The sequence below is a fragment of the Sarcophilus harrisii genome, chromosome 5 (assembly GCF_902635505.1).
Source record: "Sarcophilus harrisii chromosome 5, mSarHar1.11, whole genome shotgun sequence".
NCBI lineage: Eukaryota > Metazoa > Chordata > Mammalia > Dasyuromorphia > Dasyuridae > Sarcophilus > Sarcophilus harrisii.
The window spans coordinates 91253830-91279464 of NC_045430.1; the positions used below are offsets into that span (position 1 = coordinate 91253830).

Below are 25635 nucleotides of genomic sequence, written 5' to 3' on the forward strand. Positions count from 1 at the left end.
GGAAAAAAAATTGTTTCTTCCCTTCATCATCTTTGCCCATTCATGTATCTTTACCAAGCACCACCAGAGAGACTATACTAACTTCCTGCAAATATTGTACCTGCAGAAGGTTAATAAGGTCTGTGATGTTTGGCCCCATGCAAGCTTAACTCTTTGTGTAGGGCTGATCAGGGTTCTTCATACCTGCCTCTCACCCTCACAAACAGACTTCCAGCCCCTTCTTTTGCCAAGGGAACCAAAACAACATCTGGACATAGTATACCTCAATTCAAATCCTTCCTCAGGTATTTGCCAACTATGTGATCATAAACAAGTTATTTAGCCTCTCTTAGTTTCATCTATAAAATAGGGATTATACACTTACCCCTTTTTTGGGGTATTCCTTTCACTTGGAATAGTGCCTGATGCATGATAGAAATGTTTATTGACTTGTCTTACAGGGTTGTTGTGAGGATTAAATGAGGTAAAATATGCAAAGTATTTTGAAACTCTTAAAGCACTATTCAAAATACCAGAGGCGTTCTATTGTGCATCACAATTTACTGCACACTATCCAGACTATTATCTATCAGCAGATTGTCTCATTGGTATAAATGTAGAACAGAAGAGTCCATCCCTCCAAATCTTACCATTTTTGTCCAAAGAATTTGGGTCTGATTGCTTTTTGCCCACCTCAGCAAAAGAACGTACAATGGGAATAAGATTATTTCTCTTCTTCTCATTCTGATGATGATGCTTCTTGAGAAGAGCTTCCCGCACTTTAACTCGCATAGTCTCATTTAGGTCACTGGACAATTCCTGCTGGTCGAGGATCAGATCTGAAAAGCAATATCTACTTGTCTAATAGCTCAAACAAAAAGTCAACCCCTCCAAAGGAGACAAGAAGAGGTTCCAGAGGAGGTTACTGAAAATGGAGCTATAGTATCAAGCCATTAGATAATAGGAAATAGCTATTGGCGAGATATTTGAATAGGGTAAACCAGCCTCCTTTTCCTGTACAAGCTTTTCATATTGCTGAGAAAGAAAAAATATCAAATTCCAAATCAATTTCTGATGGTAGTGGCCCCTGATGAAGTGGGGACTCCATTTTGGCAGAATAAGGGGGGAAATTTTAAGAAAAGGTGAGATTAACTATAAAAGTATATGGAATCCAAAAATATAGCTCAAATAGCTAATTGGCCATTTATTTCTATCAAGGGGTGAACAGGGCTGAGGAGGGAAAACACAAACAATTAACAGTTCTGCTAATATGAGTTAATGTATCATGACATGATAACGTAACATGAAAACCAGACTGCAACCTAGGGAACTGTGATTCTTACTCCCAGCTCTGTTAACCTCTTGACGCCTCACATCTTGGGGCCTCAGTTTTCTTAACTATAAAATGAGCAAGTTGGAGTAGCTCTAACTTTCCGAGACTTGTGAACTCTCAATCACTGAAACACAAAATTGGAGAGTTAGAAGAGACTTCTGCAGCCATACAGGCCACCCCAAAAACAAAAGAAATCCCTTTTATAACATACCAAACAGGCAGTCTTCTGGCTTATGCTTGAAGAGGTCACCATTCCTCACTACATCTCAAGGCAGCCTAGTTCCACTTTTGGAAAGTGCTATTTATTAGGGAGCTTCTGTGAACTCCAGCCTCTCTCTGGCGTCTTTAGAGTTCAGCTCTGCTGCTCCTAGCTCTGATCTTTGAGTCCAAACAAGACAAATGGAATCCTTCCTCCATATGACATCTCTTTAAATATTGGACCTGGCTGCCGTGCTTCCCCTGAGTCTTCTCTTTAAGTCAAATAGTCCCTGTTCCTTTGCCCGGTCTGGGTCCCTAAAAAGAACCCTTCACCTAGGCCCTTCACATCCTGGGGTATCCTCCTCCAGATTCCTTCCAGCTACTCAATGTCCTTCAAAAACCATGATACCTAAAACCAACCACAAGACTCTAGAAGAGTCTGATAAGGTTAGAATGAATACCCTGGGACAATTACCTATCTATCCCTGGCAGCTGCACCCTTCTTATTCAGCCCAAGATCCCTTTAGCTTTGTTGATTGCTACAAAAACTGCAGACATATTGAATTAATAAAAAGGAGATTTGGAAATTCTCTGTAGATTGAAATTCCTTAAGTATTTTCTAATCCCAACTGATAAACATGTAAAAGAATATCGATAAGGAATGTACAATATTCTCTAAGTATACAGACCATGATACTTTGGTTGGTAAATTCCTTTATGGAAAAAATAGCCTGCTTTATGAAGTATAGTAAATTCTTAACATAAAATAAATGGCTAATTTACTGTCAAAAACCTAAAGAATTTCTTCACCTTAAAATAAAGACCAAAAAAGAAGAAGATGATGACAAAAAAAGGAAGATACCAGATTCCAGAGGAACCGTGATGAAGCATACCACCGGCTCCTACAGGGAAATGATGGCAGAGTCCATTGGACTCAATCCATTTTACATAACCATACATATTTTGTACACTCACCTTAGACAGTTACTACCCGGTATCAGGTGTTTTCATTACTCAATGTGTCTGAAGTGGCAATGTGGCCCCAGCCCCTCCCCCCAGCTGTTTCTTTTGCTTCTCACTTTCTGCCCATCCCCAAATTCCATCCCTTTGGCTGGGCAAGTGCCAGAAGCAGTACAAAGGTGAGCTAATTTTAAAAATGCAAAAGAGTGATACAGGCCAATAGAAAGTCAATGGACAGGAAGCCAAGATTGGGCTCTAGCCCTGGTTTGTTTTGGAATCCCCCTACCTGAAATTTCTTCAATGCTGTTTGCTCTCATGTCCAGGAGGACTGTTCCATTAATGAGGCAGCTTCTCAGCTCAAACAGACTATGTAATGAAAGAGTGGCCACGTAAGGCTTGCTCCAACGTTCTCCCCCGTCTTCTACATCTTCTTCAAACTTCAACCACCTAAAAGTGTTATTTTATAAACATCAAAAACAGGAGAGTAAGCTCCAAGGGGAAGTTTACAAACAAGTCACAAAAAATACAGAAAGGGCCTAGATGATTACATTTGAGCACACTGAGTTCTAATTCACATCTTTTGAGCACTTATGGAAGGTCCATAAATCCATGCTGGTGACTTTAATAAATTCATGAAATAGACTGAAGAAAAAAGTTATTGTGCTTCCTCTCGACTTTAAGACTACTGGCCCTGTCGAGTTTCAATATAAAATGCATATTGGAGTCGAAGAGTATAGGAAGTAGCACAGGTTAATTCAAGGGCAATTTGGAGAGTAAGAAGGGATAGGACAAAGAAGGAAGAATGTCTTATAGAAGAATATAGAAAGACTAAGAAAGTATCAGTGCTAGGTTGATTTAGTAATACAAAGGGATTAAGTTTTCTGGGCTCTCCAAGGAATTAGACTGCCAGGTGGTTCTATGGACAGACTACCAGGCTTATCTTCATGAGTTCAAATCTAGCCTCAAATATTTACTAGCTGTATGACTCTGGGAAAGTCACTTAAACTTATTTACCTCAATTTTCTCATTTATAAAATGAGCTGGAGAAGGAACTGGCCAACCATTCCAGCACCTTTTCCAAGAAAACCTCAAATGAAGAGTCAGACATGACTGAAAAAAACTGAACAGCCCAGGATTTCAGGTTTGGCCTGTGACTTCTGGAATTTTACTGCATAAAAACCCAAAATGGCCTTTAAAGAAATAGAATTTGTATTATGCTATGATCGGTTATGATGAACTTAACTCTTTTCAAAAATGAGGTGATTCAGGGCAATTCCAATAGACTTGTAATGGAAAGAGCCATTTGCACCCAGAGAGAGGACTGTGAGGACTGAATGTGGATCACAGCCTTTGTTGTTGTTTGCTTGCTTGTTTTTTCTTTCTCATTTTCTTCCCTTTTTGATCTATTTTTTCTTGTGCAACATGACAAATGTGGAAATACTTTAGAAGAAATGCACATGTTTAACCTATATTAGATTACCTGCAGTCTAGGAGAGAGGGTGGGGGGAGGGAAGGAGTGAGGGAGCAACATTTGGAATATAAGGTTTTGCAAAGGTGAATGTTGAAAACTATCTCCGCATCTATTATGAAAAATAAAAGCTATTTAAAAAAAGGAATAGGACTTGTGACTAGAACTCAACTAGGTCCTTTGGGCTTCCAGACTGAGAACAATCCCTCCCCCAAGACTTACTAACACTGTAATCATTAAGTTCTGGGTCAAATGTTTAGAGGAGTTCAAAGTCTCAGCATCTACCTTACTTCCTAACAAGTACACTGAGCCATCTAATGTACCCTGGCTGAGGGAACAAGGGTAGAGTGAATGGCCTCTGAAATGTCAGGAAATTGAATTAGTTGTATTTGCTTCCACAAAACAACATACGAAGAAAGGCTGAAGATAACATATATATCTCTTCATCGTGGTTATTTTAAGGACTTTACCTAGCTGTTTCCTTCCACTCAGCATCCTCTCCTTCCTTCAGACAGATCTCATCCAGTTCTGTGAATAGCTCATGTGGCACATGTTCTTCATCTTCCTCAGTGCCAAGAATGAACTGAACCCGCTGGGAAGGTGTGTCTAGGAAATCAGCAAAGAAGAAACATCTGGTCAGAGCCTCCATAAAGAGTGAAAACAGAATCTGCTTTCCTTAGTGCATCCCAACTGCATCCCTATTTGTAGAGATATATCAAAGACAAGGCTGAGAACAAAGATCAAAGAGGTTGCTTTTTTGCCTGAAAAAAAAAAGTACTGAGATAGTTTCATGAATATGGAATTTCATTTGCTGAGTCCATGTCTAGACAGAAGAAAATAGAAATTTGACAACCAACAGACTGATTGAGATTGATATGGATGGTCAATTTAATTTAATAGTCCTATCCTCTACTTTAGCCAAAATCAATTACAACTTATTAGGGTAATAAGTTTTTTAATCTGAATTATCAAATTTTTAGGAGAACATCTGGGGGAGGTGTTGGTTGTTGTTTTTTTAGTAATATGCCTAATTCTTAGAAGCTCTGAAAAACTACTCACAAGTGGACTATAAAATTCAGCCTACCTAGACAAAGGCATAACAAATCAAACACTCATTATGTTACCTATAATGCTTCATTTTACAGGATGCCATTTACTGATTCCACATTGAATATATTTACCATGGGCAAGAGCTCCTTGCCCTTCTTCTCCCTGACTGACAACTTTCCCCCGCCCTCGTCTCCGGTGTTTCTGGCCATGAGTTCGATGATGCCGATGGCTCTGCCGTCCCAAAGGCATCCGGACCCCAACATACAAAGTTCTATGTCCTGGGGGAAAAAAAGGAGAATGTCAAGAGGAACCTTTATTTAAAATGGGTCAAAGTTTTCATGGATGCAGCAATGTTTATCAGATAAAAGAATCTTCTTTAAAGCCAGACATTTCTCTGGTTTTACTGAAGCTCCAAAGTTTATGGAACCTAAGATGCAGAAAAATATGCCTGAATTAATGATATATTGACTCAATCTATACATTGACTGAGTCAACTTGACACAAATATTAGATCCACTCAGACCCCATAGTTCTCTCTCTGGATGTAGATGGCTCTCTCAATCACAAATCTATTGGATTTGCCTGAATCACCTCACTGTTGGATGCACTGGTTATTTATATTCAAGAAAGAAATGGAAAGCAGAGGAGTCACTAACCAGTGAGGCTGAAATGGACAGTTGAGCCTAGGGGACCACCATTTGAGTTTGAGAGCTTCCACTGGCTTTAGTTTGTATAGAAAATCCTTCTATACATCTGGAATATGACAACGGACAGAAAGTAAACTCAGCCCTTAGACTAGCTTGGCCCAAGTCGTAGATCTGGAGGGAATAATTTGGACAGTGCAGAACTGAGTAGTTGAAATATAAAATGCCAATTTGGCAATCTCACAAACTCCTTCAAATTTAAATGTTTGAGTCTCAACTTTAAGGGAGAGGAGAATAATATTTAAAAGTTCCTGTAAACTATTGCAAGGTCCTGTCAATGGCCCTAAATGTTTGGTGTTTTAATGTTTCTTTTATGTATTGGAAATAAATATTGTCCTAAATGTGAGCTAGAGTTTACACTAAGTACTTTTCAGTTCTACCCTTTTGGAAGACTAGACAGGAGTTAAAAAAAACCCTAAGTTTTATGTATTTTACTTGAGGCTACAAAGAGCCAGAACAGCCAAACTCCCTCAAACTTCCACTCCAAGACTAAATATTGTCATGTTTCCCTGAATCCAGAACAGAGTGGGCCCATCCTGAAGGAAAAAGAGCTCCTCAGAACTGTCAGCCCTGTTTGTAGTTCTTATTTACTTTTTTCTTTATTTTTTTCTTAATAGTGTTTTATTTTTCCAATTACATATGAAAAAAGTTTTTAACATTCATTTTTGTAAGATTTAGACCTGATTTTTTTTTCCTTCCCTTCCTTACCTCTCCCCTCCCCAAGGCAGCAAACAATCTGATATAGGTTATATATGTACCATCATTTTAAACCTATTTCTATATTATTCGTGTTGTGAAGGAAAAATAGGAACAAAAGAGGGAAATCACAAGACAGGAAAAGCAAAAAAAAAAAAAAAAAAAAGTGAAATTAGTATACTTCAATCCACATTCAGTCTCCATAGTTCTTTTTCTGGATGTGGATGACATTTTTCATAATTAGTCTATTGGAACTGTCTTGGGTTATTACTGAATAGAGTTAAGTCTATCACAGTTGATTATCACATAACCTCACTGTTGTTATGTACAATGTTCTCTTGGTTCTGCTCACTTCACTCAGCATCATTTCATGTAAATCTCTTCAGGCTTTTCTAAAATCAGCCTGCTCATTATTTCTTCTAGAACAATAACATTACATTACATTCATATACCATAACTTATTCAGCCATTTCCCCACAAAAAGAGCAGCTACAAACATTATGGGTCCCTTTCCCTCTTTTATGATCACTTTGGGATACAGACTCAGTAGAGAGAGACTGCTGGATCAAAAGGTATGCATAATTTTATAGCCCTTTTAGCATAGCTCCAAATTGTTCTCCAGAAGGCTGGATCAGTTCACAACTCCACTAATACATTAGCATTCTAGTTTTCCCACATCCTCTCCAATAAATATTGGATCTGACCTTTTTCTGTCATCTTAGCTAATCTGAAAGGTGTGAGGTGATACCTCAGAGTTACTTTAATTTGAATTTCTCTAATCAATAGTTGATTCAGAGCATTTTCCATATAATTATAAATGGCTTTAATTTTTTCAACTGAAAATTGTCTGTTTATATCCTTTGACCATTTAGCAACTGGGGAATTCTATAAATTTAGTAGTTCTTATTTTTCTAACAGGGCTTTGATGACTATATACTTCACCTTAGATAGATAGAAACACTAGCACAAGAGACTTCAGAGACTTAGGAAGACATTCTATGTTCTCCAACCACATAGACAAAAGCAATCTTTTCCAGTGGCTGTAAAGCTAGAACAGGTTGTATCTTTAAAACTCCCAGACAGGAACCATCTCAATGTCCAAAAAGTGAAGCACAGGGACCATGAACTAGGCTGGATAGGAGAAAGGGCTATACCCTTTCCCACTAGCCTTGAGTCACTATAGCCCCAAGACATGGACTTGGGATTTTGATCTGTCTCACTTGTCCTTTTCAATTCCAAACACAAGTGGTGGAGTCCCCCAGATCTAGGAATTTAAGCCACAGAAACCTTGGAAGCAAGGTTCCTCTCTGGATTTTGCTGCCAACCCAGAATAGAAGAATTCGGTATGATGGCTACACTATAAGCCTAGAGGAGCTATGGACTTGGGATTTGTCCATATTCTAGAGAGAGGGAGCTGTGAATCTGATTCCTCTTTCCTTTCTCAGAGACTTAGATTTAGGCTCCCATAAATTGAGGAGAATGTTTGTCTATTTGTGTAAAAGGAGTAAAAACTCCTTTGTAAATGCTTATCTGGCTATTAACTGATTATAATGAGTTGGGATGAAGAGGATCCTCTAAAACTGGAGAAACAAAATGATTGGGACTTGACCCAACAACTAAGATACTAGAAACTCCTAAACCCTTCAGAAGTACTGGAGAACTCTAGAGAGAGTGTAAAGTAACAAACCTGGCTCTTGGCCAGAGAGGGCCAGAGTAGCCACTGTTACAACTATAAGAACAGGAGAGCTTTAGAGCTGGAAGGGACCTTATGGGATATCTATACAATTCCATTATGGGACAGATAAAGAGATCAAGGTCTCCCTCAGTCATATGACTCACTCAAAGTTACAGGTATCAGGGGAAGACTTTAAGGCTCAGAAACAATCATCTTTCTAGTGAAAAGGCTCTGAGTGTGGGCCATAAGCTAAAGTCTAGCCTAGATATAAGCTCAGAAAGGTTCATCATCAGAAGAGGATGAAGTTTTCAGCCACAGCCATTCTCAGGACCCCATCTGCATAGTATACTATGCGCCAGGACAAGAAAGTGCTGATATCAATGACATTACAGATTCTGGAATTTTGAAAAGATCTGAGATGAAGGAATTGAAGAAGTATTATTGTAGGTCTTCTTTGTGAGCTACAATCTTACCACCTCATATTTAACAGAGGCTAACTCTCCTGGAGAACATCCTGACCAATATTCTCTCCCTTTATTTTCTTGCCTCATTTTTCCTTCCCTCTCTAAAGTCTCTATAAAGGCCTAAAGGATATGAGAGAGAGGGGTAGTAGAGGCAGCTTGGTCAGGTTTGGTGACATTAAGGAGAAAATGAATAAATTACTGAAATTCCTGCAAGTAGAAATTTATACCTCTAACCTTCATCCTGTATCAGAATGTTCTTGTACTGACATGTTTCAAAAACATTTGGAGGAGGAGATTTTTGGCCCTAATGCATTCATCTTGCAACTTGAGGGAAACAAAATTACTGAGCTAGGAAAGAGTATTTATTTTCAAGCACATACAAATGGGTTTCTAGGCCACAAGTGTAAGTTATGAACTGAATGAAAAATTACTATATTTGTTTTACAGACTGGACCTAGAACTGAATGACCCCAGCAGTAAAAACTAGGTTAGATGATAATGATCTATAGGACTATTCATCAGGATGGCAAACTACTGGCTTTTTTTGTCATCCCTGAAGTTAAGAATGGTTTTTATATTTTTCAATCCTTTTGAAACTTTATTTTTAAATATTAAAAACATTCTTAGTCTCAGGCGGCCAGCTGGAGAGGCTGTGGTAGCTTGCCAAGCCCTGCTCCACCATGATCCGCGGTATAAGTAATAATGACTGATATGCCACTTGCAAAGTACTCTACTACAATGAGCTCCTCTGAGCTGCTCAGCCAGCCAGGAGGGCAGACACTACAGATTTTGTCTGAAGCAGTGTTAAGTGTCTTGCCTAAGGGCAAACAGTTAAATTTCAGTCAAGACTTGAACTGAGCTTTTCCTGACTTACAATGTAGTTCTGTTCCCTGAACTATGCTGTCTTTCACATCTGAGCCTAAAGTTCAATCTTAATGGATTTATAGACAGCACAGCATATTACTATTAGAAGAAATTTTAGAGAATGACCCCTCCAAACCCTCCATTTTCCAGATGAAGAAACTGAGTCAAGACCTTAATTTGCCTAAGACTACAAAAATATGAATTAGGAGAACCAAGAGTTAAAGCTGGATTCTCTGATTCCAAAGCCAAAGTACTTTCTACTATGCCAATTACTTTTTCAAATATGTCCTATAATAGAGAGCTGAATGTCTCTGGATCCAACTGGTCCAAGGAGAGATAAGCAAGAATTGAAAGAATATCTTTAAAAAAAAAAAAAAAAAAGCAGGGCAAGATTTTTATCCCTATAGAAACACAGAAGTAAAAACTACATCCTTCTTTTTTCCCATGTGCTAACATATCTTATAAATGCAGCTTGAGCTAGAAATGAGGAATGCTCAAGTAAGATGTTATTACAAAGTTCATCAGTTAGGACATTTTGGAGCTAGAATGTCAGGGAAAGATTTTACAGAGGCATCTTTCATCAGAGCATAACTAAGCAAAGTAAAAAAGGCCTCTGACACTGCCACCAACTGCATGCTCAAAAAAATTTTTGGAGGCTGATCTGGTGTGTGTGTGTGTGTGTGTGTGTGTGTGTAAAGAGATTGTCAGTAGCACTGTGGCAGTATCCACATAGCCAAGCATGATGAAGCAAACCTTTATTAGCTAATACTGAGGATATTGAGTTCAGGAGTTTTGAGCTACAGTTGATCTAAAGTTGATCAAGGGTCTGAATCAATATGGACAATGTAGCATGAAACTGCCTAAAGAGGAACAAACTGTCTCAGAATACACACAAAGCAGCTTTAAGCTTCCACACTGATCAGTAGTGGGATTGAATCAGTAATTGGCCTCTGTACTTTCATCATGGACAACCTAATCTCAAAAAAAAAGTGATTGGCTATAATAATAATAACAATATCTCACTTTTATATAGGGTTTTAAGATTTGCAAAATACAATGCATATATTTTCATTTTATTGTTAACAGTTAAGTGGTAATCATTCATTTTGTTAATTTCACAAACTATTATTTAAGTAAAATGAGAAAGAATGTTAGGCTAGGTCATCATGAAGGTTTTTTTTTTCTTTTTCTTTTTGGAAGCAATTGGGGTTGATTTACCCAGATCACATGCCTAGTGTCTGAGACTGCATCTGAATTCAAATCCTCCTGACACAAAAGCCAATGCTCTATCCATTATGTACTCCCCTAAAGGCTCTTTCCAAAGTTAATTTTGTTTTGATCTTATGATAACAAGTTCCAAAATTACATCTGAGTTTTAGGACACTATTATTTTTTTACTAAAGCTTTTTATTTTCAAAACACGTGCATGGATAATTTTCAATATTCACCCTTGCAAAACTTTGTGTTCCAAATTTTTCCCTCACTTCCACCACCCCCTACCCTAGATGGCAAATAATCCAATATGTTAAACTTGTGCCATTCTTCTACATATTTTCACAAATATCATGCTGCACAAAAAAAATCAGATCAAAAAGGAAAAAAAATGAAGAAGAAAACAAAATGCAAGCAAATAACAACAAAAAGAGTGAAAATGCTATGTTGTGATCCACACTCAGTTCCCACAGTCCTTTCTCTGGATGCAGATGGCTTTCTTTCTTCATCACAAGATTATTGGAACAGGCCTGAATCATTTCATTGTTGAAGACAGTCGTGTCCATCAGAATTTATCATCGTATAATCATGTTGCTGTGTACAGTGATTTCCTGGTTCTATTTACTTTACTCAGCATCAGTTAATGTGAGTCTCTCCAGGCCTCTTTGTATTCATCCTGCTGATTGTTTCTTACAGAGCAATAATATTCCATAACATCCATATACCATAACTTATTCAGCCATTCTCCAGCTGATGGGCATCCACTCAGTTTCTTGTGGCAGTTTCCTGCCACTACAAAAAGGGCTGTTGGGCATTACTCTTAAGGAACCACTGAGTAGAGGATTCTTGGGCAAAGAGTCAATACCTGGCTTCCTCATTCCTCCTTCTACAGAAGGGTTCCAGAGCTGCCCTCCTCTTGTCTTTTTCACTAATCCAGCCCTCTTTCCAGATCAGTCAATCCTAAATCTTTCCAGACACCCTCTAATGTAAGAAGGAAACAACATAGTGAAAGTGTGCTGCACCTGGAGGCAGCAATCAGATCTGCATCCTGACTCTGACACAATCTTACAGGCCATGTGTCTCTGGCCAAGTCACTTAATGTCTCTAACCCTCAGTTCTCTTATCTTAAACTGCAATACATACCACCTACCCATAAGATTGCTGTGAAAAAAGCATCTTATAAACCTTAAAACAATATTATATTGGGGGATAGAGGTTCCAAACCAGTGTGAGGAACTTCCAGTGTACAGTTTTTTCCCTGAAGCTAATCTGCATCTTATAATCTTTGAAACTTGTTAAATATTAGCTGTTATTATTACAAAGAGCTCTAAGGAGATCTACATCCTCCCTTGACAAAACCACAGTCTGATGATGAAACAGACTGAAGACCAAGGCTGCAGGAACATAAACATAAAGGCTTTCTGGGAGTGCTTTGTTTTTGTTACTCTGTTCCCTTTCACAGTGTGCATATGCTTGGTGGGATCTTCTGCTCTTCTCTTTTTGAGCTAGAAGGTTCCAGTCATTGCTCAAAATGATCAATCCTTCTCTTTAGGGATATATGGTGGGTAATTAAGGATAAATCTGAAAACAAGTGAGGTGTAAATGGGAAAGAGGTCACTTGGGTCCCTTTGGCACAGTAAGGAGACAATTGTCCAGGCATCAAACTATAAAAACAAGGTCCTGGGGACCCAAAGCATCTCAGGTCATAAGGAAGAGCTGAGATCCATTTCATTAAAAGGGCCCATAGACTCTTTTAATAAAGTGCTATTGGCTTGGAGCGCAGCTTCAGTGTTTTTTTTCTTGTAGATTGGATAATTCTGGACCCTTCTTATAGATAAAAGATGTTATTTCATCCCTTGAGCTTACAATTTGAGTCAAGAGTCAGTAACAGCATTTAATAATCTAATAACTTAGGCAGAACTTTTAAGATATAATTCTTAATTCAACTGAAACCTTATCAGGAGGAAAGAAACTTATTCTAATATTCATCATACTAAAAGTCAAGCATCAGAGATGATGCATCAGAAACAAAAATGAGAATAAATGACAACAATCTCATGAACTAGAATTATATTCTCCCCATTTCCTATATATAATGTAAAGTATTACAGTTCACCTTCTTTATACAAAAAGGAATGGAGGGAAGATCATAATTCCAATGGAGGAACTAAGTATGTATAAAGACCAAGTATTTAAAGTAATATAGAAAGAGAGTTGAGAGAATGAACCAAGTGATATGGAATGTGCACAAAGAATAAAATCTCAGCAACCACCACCTGCTAGCAGAGGAATACGTACAGCATGCCCAGATTGCCATCATCACTTGCTTTTTAGCAAGAAGCAACAAAATTAAGAATTAATGATTCTGCCATCTCAAAAAGTTGTGTCCCTATGTAAATTCAAGGGACTAAACATCTTATTTAAGGTAGACTGACCCAGGTTTTAATCTGTATAAAATCATCTTCAATATATACTTATGACTCTCTCTCCAAATCTGAAAGGTCTCAGACTTCTTCATGTGACATAGATAAGATACATCATTACTGATCTTAATCCCCAGACTTTTGTTATCTGAACTGGAGCCAAGAGTTAAGTATTTTAGGGAAAGAAGGCTAGAGCCAGAAAGAATTAAGTGTTGAGATAGATAGGAGGGTTGACAGATGAGACTCAAGATGGAACAGGACAGCAAAACTCCTCAATTTATAAATGGGTTGTTTGGTAGACAAGCAAGAGAGAAACTGGTTGGGAGTTTAGAAGAAATGATTAGATAAAGGAAGATGATGGAAACTGTGACCAATGTTCTCTTTCCCTTCTTTTTCCTTTTTCTTTCATGTTGAGTCAGAAACTTTTTCTATTAATTGTGAAAATACAATTATTCTATTAAAGAAATTTCACTGTTAGCCAAGACACTAGAGACCTTCACAAAGCAGATAGGTTAAGCAAATTCTCATGAGGCCATGCTATTTTCTAACAAGACTTCTGGAGCAGTGGAGCTCTTCCCAGAGTTGCAGCAGCAACAGAGGAGTTCCCTGATATTGAGTAGAAAGGTGCTGAACCTGCTAAGCTACCATGTCTCTACTTACTGGCTTAGCGTGTGATCGCTGTAGGGTTCTGGGTTTGAGTTACCAGGGTCATATTGCATTACAAAGGAGCCAATCCCAATCACTGTCAACCAGGTGTCTTTTGACAAGCATCCAGTTAGAACATCCATCCCCTTCAAATGTCAGCATTTCCCTCTGAGAAATGGAACCTGAACAATGATTCTTGGATGGCTTTCCTACCCACCATTTCCTCCTCAGCATCTGTGTGGTAATAAGGACTTTTCGTGCCAGGAGCAAAGCTTTAATGGTTTGAAAGCATTGGTGGGATGGCAGCACAGACTGGACTGGTGTAATGTATGACATTTGTCCTTCCAGAGGGGAGCTTATGACCAGACCGGGCTCTAAATTAAGAACTCTAGAATTTTTTTACCACCATAAAAAACAATTTCTAGAGGATATAGATACTACTTTTCCACTTATCTTCTTCTAAAAGTGTAGGAAATAACCTCTCCAGCAGGTAGCAAACCAAAAGTCCATTTTGCTTTTTTTGGTCCTTGGGCACAGGCTTGGTAGGAAGGACACACTGATAAAAAGCAGGAGAGTCAGTTTCAGGCATAGGTAAGTCTTTACAACCATGGTAAGGGAGAGCCGTTCACTTGTGAGCCAAGTACAGGTTACTGCTAGAGTTATATTGTACAATCACAAAAGTCATGAATTTCGGTGGGGGGGATCCACATCCCTAAATCGGGGGGGGGGGGATATTTCTGCTTGTGACAGCAGAAGCCCTGGATAGCCAACAGAGCAGAAACTATCCTGGATTTGGAGCCAGAGGATATGGGTTCAAAGTCCACTGTTATTTGTCATGGGTATGACTTCAGACAAGCCATATCACCTTGCTGGGTCTCAATTTCTACAACTGTAAAATGAAGAGATAGGGCTGGATGATCTCTAATCAGTCACTACTACAGCATTTGGAGGAGGAACTGGGGATGCAAAGGCAAAAAAAGCAAAGCAAAACAAAACAAAAAACCTCCTACTCTCTATTGCAGAAAACAATAGGAACATAAAGAAATACATACAGAACACAGAATACCTCTTCTAACTCTAAACCTTTATGTGTGTAAGACACCAAAACAACAGGTCATTCAAATACAAATATGACAGAGAAGGTAGAACAAATAAGGGAAATAAGCAAAGGAACCTAAGACATGGAGCACTGGGCCAATAGTCAGAAAGAACTGAGTATTTTAAAAACAGCCTTGGACACTTCCTAGCTGTGTGATCCTGGGCAAGTCACTTCACTTAAACTGTATTATTTCCTCAACTGTAAAATGGGGATAATAATAGCCCCTCCCTCCCAGGGCTGTTGTAAAGATCCTGTAAAATGATTTATTAAGTGCTTAGCACAGCATCTGGTACTTTGTAAGTGCTAAATAAATGCTGGTTCACTTCCCTTCTTCCTTTTGTTTGGTTTCCACATAGGGGATATGGAGGGAAATCTGATTGTGTACAACAGGTAGATCTTTGGGATAACATAAAAAGAAATGAATATTATAAGGAGTTGAGGAAGCATCAAGAAATCTGGGTGGAAAGGAATAAATGAAAGACTTACTATATGAAAAGCACTGTGAATACAAATAGAAAAGCATGACAAATCCTGATAAAACAGTCCAAGAACCCCTATTCTATGGAGAGGTGACACATATAAAAGGGTTTAGCTGCAGGGAGAGAAAGGCCTAGTGGCCCTGGCCCACAGCGGATGCTAAGAGAATAAGGCCAGGTGGCCCAGATGGCTAATAATGCAGTTTGGCTAGAGTGCAGGGAGGAGATAAGGCTAAGGGACAAACACATCTTCAGCGTCATTATTAATGGGTAAAAACTATCCTATTTCTGATGATGAGCTACTTGCTGGTGGCTTTGTTTTGTGAGGCTTCAGTAATCGTGTCTGCCACCAAGGTAGGGGCGGCGGGGACAGCAGAGGGAGTTGCCAGAACCACTGGAAATACTGTGTATGCAGCCAAGAAGAGTTTTAAGAGCTACTTAGGAGGTTTCTCTAAATGGAATTTTTACGATTCTTTGTGGCTGGTTAGGAAGTGATAAACAGGTTTTTCCTTCACATTACTAAGTGTTCATGAAATAAGTACTTCAGTAACATCAATCTTTTTGATTTCTAGAGAAATTGCCAGGTTCAGATCTTACCTTCCAGCTCTTCTTTTTCATAATGAATATTGAGAATTGTACTGGTCCCTCCTTGGTCCACAACTGCTTCTTCATCTGGTCTCTAAAAAATTAATGAAGAGAATACATACCAATTATATACTCCTTGTTATTTTTGTCTCTGCTCTCTCACCTTTGACACATTTCATTTTCTTTTTTAAAGATTTTTTTTGGCATAGAAATCTCTTCTCATTGTCCCCACCCTCCCACACATATGGGAATCAGGACTAACAGCATGTGTAACCTTCTGCTCTAAAAGTCCACTCTTCTGTACTAACTTCAGTCATCTAGAACCAGTATTGGCCATAGTAGTATACTTGAATTCTACTGTCTTTTATATAACCATGGTCATTAGGTATATTTGGGTTCTGCCTTTTTCATTTCATTCTGTATTGGTTCATACAAATCTTCCCATGTTTCTCTGATAATTTTTCATATTCACCATTACTTATGGTTCCTAAATTTTCATTACAATTCACTTATCATCATTTGTTCATCCATAACTCAAATGACAAAAAGTTTGTTCCTAGCTTTTTGTTACTTCAAATAGCATTGTTGTGAATATTTTGCTATGTATACAAGACCTTTCTTTCAGTCCATGATCTCTTTGAAGTATAAATCCAGTAGTATTATCCCTAGAGTTTTCCAGAACATTTGGATGCAACCCCAGCTCTATCAACACAATCAATTTATTGTGGTTATATTCTCCAAACCCCTCCTGCACAGATTATTTCTACCTTGTTCTATCTTTTTCAATTTGATGAACACTCCCTTCTTTTGTGAATTTCTTTCCTCCTTGACTTCAATGACACCGAACACTATACTTATTCCCTTATCTCTTCCCCCTCATGCTCCATCTCCCTTCAATAATTCTTCTTTTACTTCTGGTCCCCCAACTGCGGGTGAGATTCCCCAAGGAAGAACACTGCTCTTCTTTCTTTACAAATTGTCTCTATGAAATTCTTCCTTCACTGGCAAAGCTCTGACTCCCATCTCTATGATGATGATTCCTAAATTGAAGCCAATCACATATCTTTAATAATTATACAGAAATCCTACCTCAAACTCCCATTTCTAAAACTAAGCTTTCCTTCTGTTACTCCATTATTTCCCCAGGTCTGTCAATGGCAACATCATTTCCCAGATAACCAAGCCTAGTATTGATTGTCTTTGACTCCTCCCATTACAGAGTAAATTAAAAAATCAATCATCATTTTTTATTGTTCCTTCATTATGTCTTTATAAATAATTTCCTCCTTCACCATTCTTTTTCTCAAAAATCTAATCCTTATTTCACCCCAACACCTGGAATTTCTTCTTGATTCATTTCTTTGCCTCCAATTTCCCAGTCCATTTTGCACAACCCTCACAGATTCGCCTTCTTAAAACACTACTTTATTCATGCTGGTAGAAAATATTTTACTGTGACCCCTCCCCATTGCCTGCAGATTAAATTCCAAACTTCTTAATGTGCTAGTTAAGGCCCTCCATGATCACTCTAACCCATGTGAGTCTTCATTCCTTAACTCCTACTACTCTCCTTTATAAACTCTTTCCCTCAGACAGACTACATATTCCTGCCTCTATGCTTTTCTTCATGTCATTCTCCCTCCTCCAATATTCACCCACTTCCTTTTGCCTATCCAATTCTTCTTCCTCTTTCAAAGGCCAGTTAGAAACTGTCTTCTCCAACTCCAAGAAGCCCTTTCCTGATCACTCTGAACCCCACCAATCTCTTCCTTCAAGGAATTTCTATAGCAATTGTCTTGCCTTTTATTGTGGGTATTTAAATGGATGCTTTATGTTCTTTACTAAATTTTAAAGTCATGTCATATTCATTTTTATATTCCCTAAAGTTCTTATCATAATGCCTTGAACTCAACAACAGGCAATGAAAGTGTTTACTGAATGAATATCTATATCTATTATCTGATGCTTAATTTTATACTGCCTTTTGGTCATTTCCATAACAGTTTCATAGCATTAATTCCTATAAATGTATGCTTATATCTTCTCAACTAGATTTTAGGTTCCTCAAAGGACAAGGCTATATATACCTTTTACAACTCTGTACCCACCTAGCATAATACAATGCAAGTTTAATGATGAGATTTACTAACTGTTGCTCTCTAAGGAAAAGATTAAGAACGAAAGCAATTATATGGAAAATTCAAGCAAAACAATGTTACTAATAGAAATTAGGCATGAGGTGAGGTAGACTTAGATTGGCTATTTGTAGGCAGAATATATTGGGGGAAAAATGTTTATCTCTTCACTTTGTCAGAAAAGACAAAGTCATTATCAAAGGCATGTAAAAGGTCAACCATGAATGGTTGACACACATTATTAACCTGTGTTAATGAAAATTCCCTATCTCCCATTTAGTTATTACTTTCCTATGATATTATCAAATTCCTTGCTCTAAAAAGGGGGGAAAAATATAGAAAAGACCTTGTCTCTAATTTTATACCTCCGTCCATTCCATACAGTCAGTGAATAAGAATTAAATTGGGAGAGACAGGCTCTACGAGTTTAAAATAACAATAAAGGAATAAATGTTCAAGGGGTTAAATATATATAAAACACTGTAATAGAATGTCATTGATGAAGAATGGATAATGACAATAGGAAAGAATAAAGGCCTTGAAACAGAAAGGAATGTAATAAGCCCTGAACTTAGATGAATCACAGCTGAAAAGCAGCCCAAAATCACAATCCAAAGATTACTGCTAGTGGACAAATTAAAAGGCATTAGTAGTAGTAACGGATCTTACATAATGGCCCCAGATCCTGAATCACTTCATGAGTGGAAGCAACAAAATAGAGGGGTTCGGTGGCTTAAATGGAGACCAGATCTGCCTGAATCCTCGAACTTTCAAAATGCCTTCTCTAAGTCCAGGAAATCGCTTTTAGGAAAACTGACTAGTCTACCATCCACTGGCTTATCCTGTTCTCCAAATCCTTCCTTTATCCTCAGTTTCTCCTTGTATTCTAGCTCCTTAATGAATTTACACCAATGATTTCATGCCACAGATCCTCAAAGCCTTGTTCGCCTTGTTCACCTCCCTACTCATCCCTGACACCTACAAAGCAAGTAATATGATCTGTAGGCTGCTACTACCAAAAGGCCACTGGGACACAGGAAAAAATGTGGACTGTGTGACAGAAGATTTGGGCTCAAATTCCAAATCTAGCACTTATTACATTTTGTAAATTTGGACAAATCACCCAGCCTCTACAAAGCTTATTTCTTTGCCTCTAATTTCCCAATCCATCTTACATATCCCTCATCTTTGTAATGAGGGGTTGGCCTAGATCAGGGGTTTTAAACTGGGGTCCGTATCACCTTCCCCTATGGAGTCAGTGAATTCATATGGGGATGATGTAAGAGGAATCACATCTTTGTTTCAACATAATTGGTTTCCTTTGCTACTTCATGTATTTTATTTTATGCAACTAAAGGCATTATCCTGAGAATGCAGAAGCTTCATCAGACTTCTAATGAGATCCATAGCACAAAAAGTGGTGAGGAACTGCTGGATTAGATCATCTCCAGTAACCCTACAAACTCAAAATCTATAATCCTCTGTTTAGATTCCCCTTATTGATGCTCCAAATGTCCACAATAGACGTCAGCTCTTAAATGACCAATTAGTTGCCACCCTGGGTTTATTGCTGTTTTCTATAAACCTTAATTGTTTCTTTTTTATTAAAACTTTTTATTTTCAAAACATATGCATAGATATTTTTTCAACATTAATCTCTGCAAAACCTTGTGTTCCAATTTCTTCCCCTTCCCCCATTTTCTCCCCTACATGACAATATATGTTTAATCCAATATATGTTTATATATATATATATACATATATTTATATATATATATTTTATATATAAACAATATATGTTTAAACATAGTAGAAATATATATTAAATCCAATATATGCATACATATTTATACAATTATCTTGCTGCACTAGAAAAATCAAATCAAACAGAAAAAAATGAGAAAGAAAATAAAATATAAGCAAACAACAACAGAAAAAGTGAAAATGCTATGTTGTGATCCACACTGAGGTCCCATAGTCCTCTCTCTGGGTATAGATGGCTCTCTTCATCACAGGATCATTGGAACTGGTCTGCATCATTTCACTGTTGAAAACAGCTACATCCATCAGAATTGCTCATAGTTGTTGCCATGCACAATGATCTCCTGGTTCTGTTCATTTCACTTAGCATCAATTCATGTAAGTCTCTCTAAGCCTCTCTGTGTTCATCCTGCTGGTCATTTCTTACAGAACAATAACATGCCATAACATTCATATACCACAACTTACCCAGCCATTCTCCAATTGATGGGCATCCACTCAGTTTCCAGATTCTCGCCACTACAAACAGGGCTGCTACACACACTTTTGCACATATACAGCTCCCTTTCCCTTCTTTAATATCTCTTTGGGATATAAGCCCAGTAGAAACACTGCTGGATCAAAGGGTATGCACAGTTTGATAACTCTTTGGGCATAGTTCCAAATTGTTCTCCAGAATAAATCTTAATTGTTTCAAGTATTAAATTGGGACATTCTGATTTCCTATTGAACTACCAATTTAGATTTGTCCTTGTTATTCAGAAGAAATTTCTTGTCAGTACATTGTGATCTCCTTACCACTAAGTTAATATTAATAGTAAACTTGTTACTACTTTGTGAGAAAAACAAACAAATGCTATTCTCAAACATTAATTGCAGTTACCTAGCAGCAGATTTAAGATAAACAATGGTTACCTTTCGGTTTCCACTAATGATTCAGACAGTCACTCTAAGACTAACCAACCACCTGGCCAAAGCAAAATAGAGAGCAGAGACAATTACTTTGAGAATTTGCTACTTGAATTGTTCCAATAGCTGCCTCGATTCTTTGTTCTATAAGTCCAGCACATGTTGCTCCAAGCAACCATTAACCAGTAATTCTGACCATTGGAAATGAAAGAAGAGTATTCCTGGTTTATATATAGGGGGATAGTGGGAAGAAGAAAATATGGAAATTATACAAATAAGTGAAAGAAATTGTCACTATTCTTTCTATCTTCTGCCAATCACAAACCCTCCGCATGGTTACCAGGGACTTTAACAGAATCACTGATGTCCTTCTATAGCCCTCCTGCCATTGACAACCCACTCCACAAAACCCTTCACATTAGCACTGCTCCCCACCTATCAAATAATCAGCTTTCTTTGGTTGAGAAGCTTCATCATGTTATCTATCCTAAGAAGAGGCAGGTATATATACAATTCCAGACAGAATGCTTTATATTTTGCCTAATTCCACTAGCACCTTATCTATCTTCCCTTCTCCCACCCCATCCTCACTCCCTACCAATCTACCTTTAGAATGCCCAGGACTGCATTCTCCAACCAGCAAGTCATCTCAGAACCAACCCCAAACTAATTCTTCAGCTGCTAAGCTTTTCAGCAGCTATTTGGAAGCTGTAAGTAATCCCTGGGCCTTGTCCCCATTATTAAGCATGTATGCTGCTCCAGGTTCTGTGCCTGTATGTGTTTTTTTGGTTGGTATTCATTTTGAGAGCTCAACATCCTTATTGCTTCAACTATCACTTTATGCTTAAGACTCATAAAAATATATCTTTATCCTCACCTCTCTGCAGAGAGATTTGTCAATTGAGCCAGGAAAAGCCACCTATCTATATGAGGGAGAGAAGAGCTTCCAGGCCTTCTTTGTTAGAGTATAGCCAACACCAGATGGTTGTACATGTCCCTTAGCAAAGGGCCAGGGCATAGACCCAGCCTTATACATGTTCTATATGGCTTCTATTATATTTGCATCTCCATTCACCTTTTATAAAGTATGCACCATTTAAATATTATAACTTTAAAATAAATATTTCCAAAATTAAGTTCTTCATAAATATGCACCTGCACACAAACATGCACATACAGTTCTTTATTCTTGTCGATAGTAACATTAGTCTCCTAGGCTCCTAGACCAGAAACTTTGAAATCTGATCCTAGATTTACATTTAACTTTCATTCTACTTTAGCCTGCCAATCATCAAGTCTAATCAGTTATCCCTCTTTCAGTCTATCAAAATCTCCTTCCCCTCCGTTCCCTCACAGAGAATAATAATAATCCAAATCCGTATCATGTCATACACAATTTACTCAAATAATTGACCTTCCCAGATTCTTTTGTCGTTGTTGTTTGGTCCTTTCATTTATGTCCACCTCTTTGTGACCTCATTTGGCATTTTCTTGGCAAAAATATTAGAGTGGTTTGCCATTTCCTTTTCCAGCTCATTTTACAGATGAGGACACTAGGCAAACAGTGTTAAGTAATTAGTCACACATCTAGTAAGTGTCTGAGGCCAGATTTGAACTTAGGAATTTGAATCTTCCTGATTCCAAGTCCAGCACACTATTTACTACCTTACCCAGCTGCCCTAATTCCTCCTACTTGTGTCTATCCAATTTGTCCTACATGCTCCTGGCACATTGATTTTCCTAAAACATTTTCCATGTAACTCAATTGATCAAGAACCTAATGATTCTCAATTACTTACATCAGATCCAAATTCTTCTACAATCTGGCTCTGCCCCAATAGACTCAACTTTATTTCCTGTTGTTCTCTAGTATGAATTCTTTGGGCCCCAGCTCACCTGGTGAGCATACTTTTACACTAATTTCCAATGCTATGACTTTACTACTTTGTTGTTTTCCCTAAGTAGAAATGCCTTCCTTCAATGCCCAATTCAATTCTCACTTCCTCCAGAAAAATCCTTAATCACTACTCCAATTCCCTCTTCTCCAAATTCCTAGAATCTTGTATTCTTAGTAGGGTCTTTAGAAAGTCAACACTTCATCCAAACTTCTACCAAAAGAATTTCATTATATTGGGTAAGGGCAGAAGTGGGAAATGGAATGATAAGGGAAGCATTTTTGAGGAAAAACACAAACAGGACAGAAGCTTCAGAAACAGGGAAAATAAGGAAAATAAGGCATTATTCATTGTGATTCCCTGCCTTTATTTCACTGTGAGATGCTTTTATTTGACCTAGAATTCAAAAGTATGTTAGATATGTTAGATAATGAGGAGAAATAGTTGAACTTGAAATTCAATATGGGACAAACAAAAGAACAGCAATTATTGGGAAAATACTTGCCTATTTTATAAAAACTGCTGGAAATTTTGAAAAATAGTTTCCAGAAATTAGGTTTGGATCAACATTTTAAATCATATATCGCAACCTCAAAATATTCATGTGACCTGAATACTAACAGTTATACCATTAAAAAAAATAGAAGAAAACTAGATTAAGTGACATATCTAGGGTGACAATTCTTAATCAAATAAAGCACTGATATGACGACAAATGATCAAATAGATAGTTTTAATGATATGAAATTGAAAAGCTTTTGCAAGAACAAAGTTAATGCAACTGGGATTAGAATGGAATAAGTCAATAAGAGCAGAGTGAAGGAAATCTGTACTGGATATCTTTGGAAAAGGTCTGATACCTAAAAATATATAAGTAACTAATACATATATATGACCAAAAGATATGCTTCAAAGGATGAGTGATCAAAGGAAATTCTAAAAAAGAATTTCAAACTATTAATAACTATATTGAAGGTTATTCCAAATTTTAAAAAAAAACAGAACAGAAGGAAGTTCAGAACAGGATACATTCAAAGAGGACAGCGTTGGAACTACATAGTAAATTAAAACATACTTCTTTTTAAAAGCTGCATATAAGGTTGATTCATAATTTCACATGTAATTCTTTTCTGTTCTTTCTATATGGAAATATTACATATTTTTTAAATTTGTAAAAATAAAAAGGAAATAAATCAACTGAATGCTCTGTAATTTCAATGACCAAGATTGACCCCAAAAAGAGATGTGAAGATGTTCTTCCCTTCTTTTTTTCCAGTACAGAGAGGCCTAAAATGTCTGCCTTGATTGAAATGGTTTATTTTGCTGAATTTTTATTTCCTTTTAAAAATTCTTTGTTATTAGGGATGTTGGAAAGGGGACACAATTTTTAAAATATAGTATGAGGTTAAGTTTCTGTTCTCTGACATATCCTATTTTAAATTATGGTAAGAAAAAGATGGGGGTCTTTTGAATAGATCAGAGATATAAAACTTCAATTTCTTCCTCAATCTCCAGTTTCTCCACTAATAAAGATAGATGGTATATGACTGACTACCTTATTATCAGATTAGACAGAGAAGGTGGAGAGCAAGGCTATATTTTCTGTTCTTCCATAAAATGCCTTTATCTCAGGCCACTTCAAATCTTTCCCGATTCTTTTGTCAGTACTCCAGGAAATGAGCCTAAATGTGTCACGGAAGGTTTTTCCAATTCCCGAATGTGTTTCCTTTCCCAGATATGATCAAAGGACTCGGAGGTCTCCTGATGTCACCATCCTCATGAGGAGAAAGAACAATCCTGTGCCAGATCGTATCATTTTGTCATTCATTCAAAACTTTCCAGCACCAGTCCCTTTCTCCAGAACTATTCCATCATCAAGATGGGTCCCTTGATTGCAGTGTCTTTCCTCGGTGCCCCTCACACCACCTCCTTTTTACCTTTTCCTGCATCCACCACTGCCTCTCCCGTCTTTCTCTCGGCACAATTTCCCTGTTAGGGACTCCTGGGATTCCCAGAGCATCCCCATCCCCCCCGACAGAGGTGGCCAAGTGTCCCGGCCCCCTTCCCTCCCGGGCCCCTTCCCTCCCGGGCCCGCTAAGGCCAGAGCACCACATCCTCTGCTCTCAGTCAGCTGCCAAGCTCCCCGTGTCTCCCGGGGTAGGGGACCTCAGGACACAGGAAAGGGTTTGCCGGGCCAGCCTTCGGGGCGCCTCCCACCACCCCTCTATCCCCCGGGCGCTGGCTGCCGCAGTGCCCGGCTCCGGCCCAAGGTCACGCCGCTCCCGCAGCCCGGGCCCGCCGCGCACAGCGCCTTGCAGCGAGCGCTTCCGGGAGCGCCCCTTCCCGCATCCCAATCCCGGCCCGGGAGAGCCCGGCCCAGCCCGGGGCTTCGAGGGAGGACAAGGCACGGGAGCGATGAGAGGGGCGGGAGGGGCGGGAGGGGCGGGAGGCGGGGCTGGTACCTGGTAGCTGAGGACGCCGTTCGGTTCGCTGCGCCCCGCCGGCATGGCGGGCTCGAGCTGGATTCTCCTCCGCGCGAAGTGAGGCCGTGGCCGCCCCGGGGGGCTCCAGCCGCCCAGCCCTGTGCGTCTCCTCGGAGGCGACCCTGACCTGAGAGCCAACAGTCAACCATCAACCGCCGCCGCCACCTCCATAGCCACGGGCCAGCAAGGCATCCTCCATAGCCAATCAGCGCCCGGCTTGCGGCGGCCAATCAGCGCACAGAGTGAAGAAGGACGCCGACCGGCTGGTACCTTGGCCTGAGGAGGAGGGCGGAGGGGGCGGAGAAAGAAGAGAGCGAGCAAGGGAACCTATTGGCTCAGAGGCCGCGTTACCGTGGTAACCACTTCTCTCCCTGCAGGGACCTGGGAGCTTGCAGCCCCCACCCAGTTCCTGTAGACCAGCTGAAAATCGCGTGCTTGTAACCTCATTGCACCTGACTTTTAGAAAGGGGGGAACGGTTTATTTTTTTCTCCGTTGTTTGTGACCCACAGGAGGTGATAATGCCCTTTCCCGTCTCCCCCGAGAGCACTTTCCCCAGGAGTTTCGGAAGGAAGACGCTCCTCCTCTAAAGGCTGGAGAAGAGAAGGACGGTCACCCAGAGG

General features: G+C 38.9%; 1 protein-coding gene across 1 annotated transcript in view; it reads right to left on the reverse strand.

The window, feature by feature from the left end:
- SLC4A8 (solute carrier family 4 member 8) overlaps window positions 1-25295 on the reverse strand; it is a 77164-nt gene extending 51869 nt beyond the window's left edge. Inside the window, exons 1-6 of the mRNA XM_031937855.1 lie at window positions 24994-25295; window positions 15844-15925; window positions 5120-5266; window positions 4409-4544; window positions 2757-2917; window positions 630-818 (exon numbers count right to left, since the gene is read on the reverse strand). Coding sequence (XP_031793715.1) covers window positions 630-818; window positions 2757-2917; window positions 4409-4544; window positions 5120-5266; window positions 15844-15925; window positions 24994-25038 — 760 coding nt within the window. The 5' untranslated portion in view covers window positions 25039-25295. The remainder of the gene's footprint in view (window positions 1-629; window positions 819-2756; window positions 2918-4408; window positions 4545-5119; window positions 5267-15843; window positions 15926-24993) is intronic.
- Window positions 25296-25635: the final 340 nt, after the last annotated feature.